Source organism: Octopus bimaculoides, chromosome 28, assembly GCF_001194135.2.
Source record: "Octopus bimaculoides isolate UCB-OBI-ISO-001 chromosome 28, ASM119413v2, whole genome shotgun sequence".
Lineage (NCBI taxonomy): Eukaryota > Metazoa > Mollusca > Cephalopoda > Octopoda > Octopodidae > Octopus > Octopus bimaculoides.
The window spans coordinates 12,852,827-12,856,147 of NC_069008.1; the positions used below are offsets into that span (position 1 = coordinate 12,852,827).

At 35.2% G+C, this 3,321-nt stretch overlaps 1 protein-coding gene across 1 annotated transcript in view; it reads right to left on the minus strand.

Annotated features, from left to right (window-relative positions):
- Positions 1–1,053: 1,053 nt before the first annotated feature.
- The window catches only part of LOC106878034 (zinc finger protein 239), an 8,672-nt gene continuing 6,404 nt past the window's right edge, over positions 1,054–3,321 (minus strand). Inside the window, exon 2 of the mRNA XM_052977678.1 lies at positions 1,054–2,679. Coding sequence (XP_052833638.1) covers positions 1,457–2,326 — 870 coding nt within the window. The 5' untranslated portion in view covers positions 2,327–2,679 and the 3' untranslated portion in view covers positions 1,054–1,456. The remainder of the gene's footprint in view (positions 2,680–3,321) is intronic.

Genomic DNA, 3,321 nt, shown 5'->3' on the forward strand with positions numbered 1-3,321 from the left:
AGCTGATTTTATGGTTTTGGCACTTTTTAACCCTTTAATGTTTAAATCAACCAAAACCTGTTGTATCTAATTCCTCTACGAAATCTTTTTAAAAAATAAATCATGTTCATGAATCCTTGTAGCTTTGAGATAATGTGAAGGCTTTTCTTCCAGAAAGCACAGAACTGGGAGAAAAGCAAAATTAACTGAGATGGATATCAATAGAGAAAATATTAACTTCCATAAAGTGGCAAAAATAAATGGAAGGAAAAAAGTTGGTAAATATTTCGGTGTGAATGCAAATAGCTATTACAAGGTAGCAGGGCATGCTAGAAATAGCAGCCAAATCTTTCCTTTTCTGGAAAAAGGAGCTATTTATGCATGATTTCGATGTCACATTCATTGAAAGCTCGTAACAGCACAACTAAATTCATTAGTATACTCATTGCTGACCTTCACCTTATTGACAGCATCACAGTACATGGGTTGGATGGCACTTACCAGCCACCACCTATCCCTAGCTTCAGCAGCAACCACAAGATATGAGGTTGAGGGGTGGTGTCAAAGGATGTCTCCATGCCAACATATACACAATACATACAAAAGAAAAATAAAGTAAAAAAGAGCTAAGAAAAACAACTCAGAGCAGGAATTTGGGCAATAAAGGCAAATAAATTTATCGTCTTCGGCACTCCATCAGTTACTATGACGAGGGTTCCAGTTGATCCGGTCAATGGAACAGCCAGCTCATGAAATTAACGTGCAAGTGGCTGAGCACTCCACAGACATGTGTACCCTTAATGTAGTTCTTGGGGAGATTCAGTGTGACAAGGCTGACCCTTTGAATTACAGGCACAACAGAAACATGAAGAGTGAGAGAAAGTTGTGGAGGAAGAGTACAGCAGGGTTCGCCACCACCCCCTGCTGGAGCCTCGTGCTGCTGTAGGCGTTTTCGCTCAATAAACACTCGTAATGCCCAGTCTGGGAATCGAAACCGTGATCCTCTAACCATAAGTCTGCTGCCCAAACCACTGGGCTATTGCACCTCCACAAATAAAGTCATACTAGATACCGTACAAGATAAATTCATCATTTATTGAAACAATCCTTGACAACCTGAATTTTCACACTGATACAGTTAATGCAGTATATGAATATATGTTTTTTGTTAAGTGATTCCATTGGGGGAAGGCGCTGCCACAGATAACACACTGATATGGTTTTTGTCCTGTATGAGTAAATTTGTACTTAGTCAAATCAAAAGAATGATTTACTACAGATAGCTAAGCAATCATTTTGAAAGAATGATTTACCACAGATATGACAATGATATGGCGCTTATCTTGTGTGAATATATTTGTGTAATGTTAAGCAACTACTTTGAGAGAATGATTTACCACAGGTATCACAGTGATATGGATTCTCTCATGTATGACTTATTTTGTGTACAGTTAAGCCATCATTTCGAAGAAATGATTTACCAGAAATATGGTTTCACAGCTGTGTAAATATGTCTGTGCAATGTTAAGTGACTACTTTGAGAGAATGATTTAACACAGATATCACAGTGATATGATTCCTCTCCTGTGTGAATACGTGTGTGTCTAGATAACTTACCAACTTCAGAAACTGATTTACCACAAATATCACAGTGATATGTTTTCTCTCCTGAGTGAATACGTTTGTGCAATGATAAGTGACTACTTTGAGAGAATGATTTACCACAGCTGTCACAGTGATATGGTTTCTCGCCTGTGTGACTTCTTTTGTGTTTAGTTAAATCACCGCTATGGCAGAAGGATTTACCACAAATATCACAGGGATATGGTTTCTCTCCTGTGTGTATACGTGTATGTAATGTTAAGTAACTACTTCGAGAGAATGATTTACCACACATATCACAGTGATATAGTTTCTCTACAGTATGAATATGTTTGTGTTTAGTTAAATCACCACTATCGCAAAAGGATTTACCACAGATATCACAGTGATAGGGTTTCTCTCCAGTGTGAATGCGTTTGTGTCGAGTTAATTGACATGTTTGAGAGAATGATTTACCACAGATATCACAGTGATATGGTTTTTCTCCTGTATGACTTCTTTTGTGTACAACTAAGCAACCACTTTGAGTGAATGATTTACCACAGATATTACAGCAATATGGTTTCTCTCCAGTATGAATACGTTTGTGTTTACTTAAAGCACCACTTTGAGAAAATGATTTACCACAGGTATCACAGTGATAGGATGTTTTCTGTTTCTGTTCGTTTATATCACTGGAAAAATCAATACTTTCAATCTGTAATTTAGATTCAAACTTATTCTCACATAATTCATTTTCCATCATTGTTCTTTCCTCACTACAATTTCCAGGTGTTTATCTTCTTCACATTTATATATTCTATTGTTAATAAATATTTATACTACTGTGATCGTTGCTGATATATGATGTAGGTTGTAAATCCTTTTATAAATCCATTGAAGTTCATTTCAGATGCAAAATAATCTTGTACACATTCCAGACAGTCAAGAAAACAATTGTTGTTATCAATCTGAGTTCAAGAAAAATGTTTGGTTGTAATATTCCAAAGATTTATATAAGGAGAGTTATATGTCTTCTGAATAACATTTTCCTTTGAGTCTATAAACAAGAATATTGATGATGTATACAATTCTTAGTTGCCAATGTCATTTGTTATTCTGAAACAGTAGAGAAAAAAACAGAATAAGATAGAAATTCTAGTATACTTCTTATATTATATTATAATTGAACTGCTTCCCTCTATTTTCAAGATGTAGATAAATAAATGTGTAGTACAGGAATGGGTGTGTGGTAAAGAAATTTATTTCCTAACCATATGGTCTTGGTTTCAATTCCACTTTGTGCAACTGACTTCTACTATAGCAACAAGTGAACCAAAGCCTTGTGTGTAGACTTGGTAAATGGCACCAGTGTGGAAACCTTTTGTGCGTATGTGTGTGTGTGTGTGTATATATATATATATATTAGGGACAAAATCCAAAATTACAGGTAAAAACTCAATTAAAATCAATTTATAAAAAATCAAAATTAAATTGAGCTTTATAGATTACTAGCAGAAATACCCGGCGTTGCCCGGGTTAAAGAGAATAATGAAATCTAAAAACGCCGTCTAGACTACGCATCATCTTTATATATAGAGATGTATATACACACACGCACCCAAACACACGTATATATATGTATATCAATATAAATATATGAAAGTCAATGAAGTTTCGTAAAAGAAGGTGATCACGTACATACTTTCTTGCTGTTGTGATTATAACACCTCATTGTAAACTATGTTCCTTGTTTTCCCT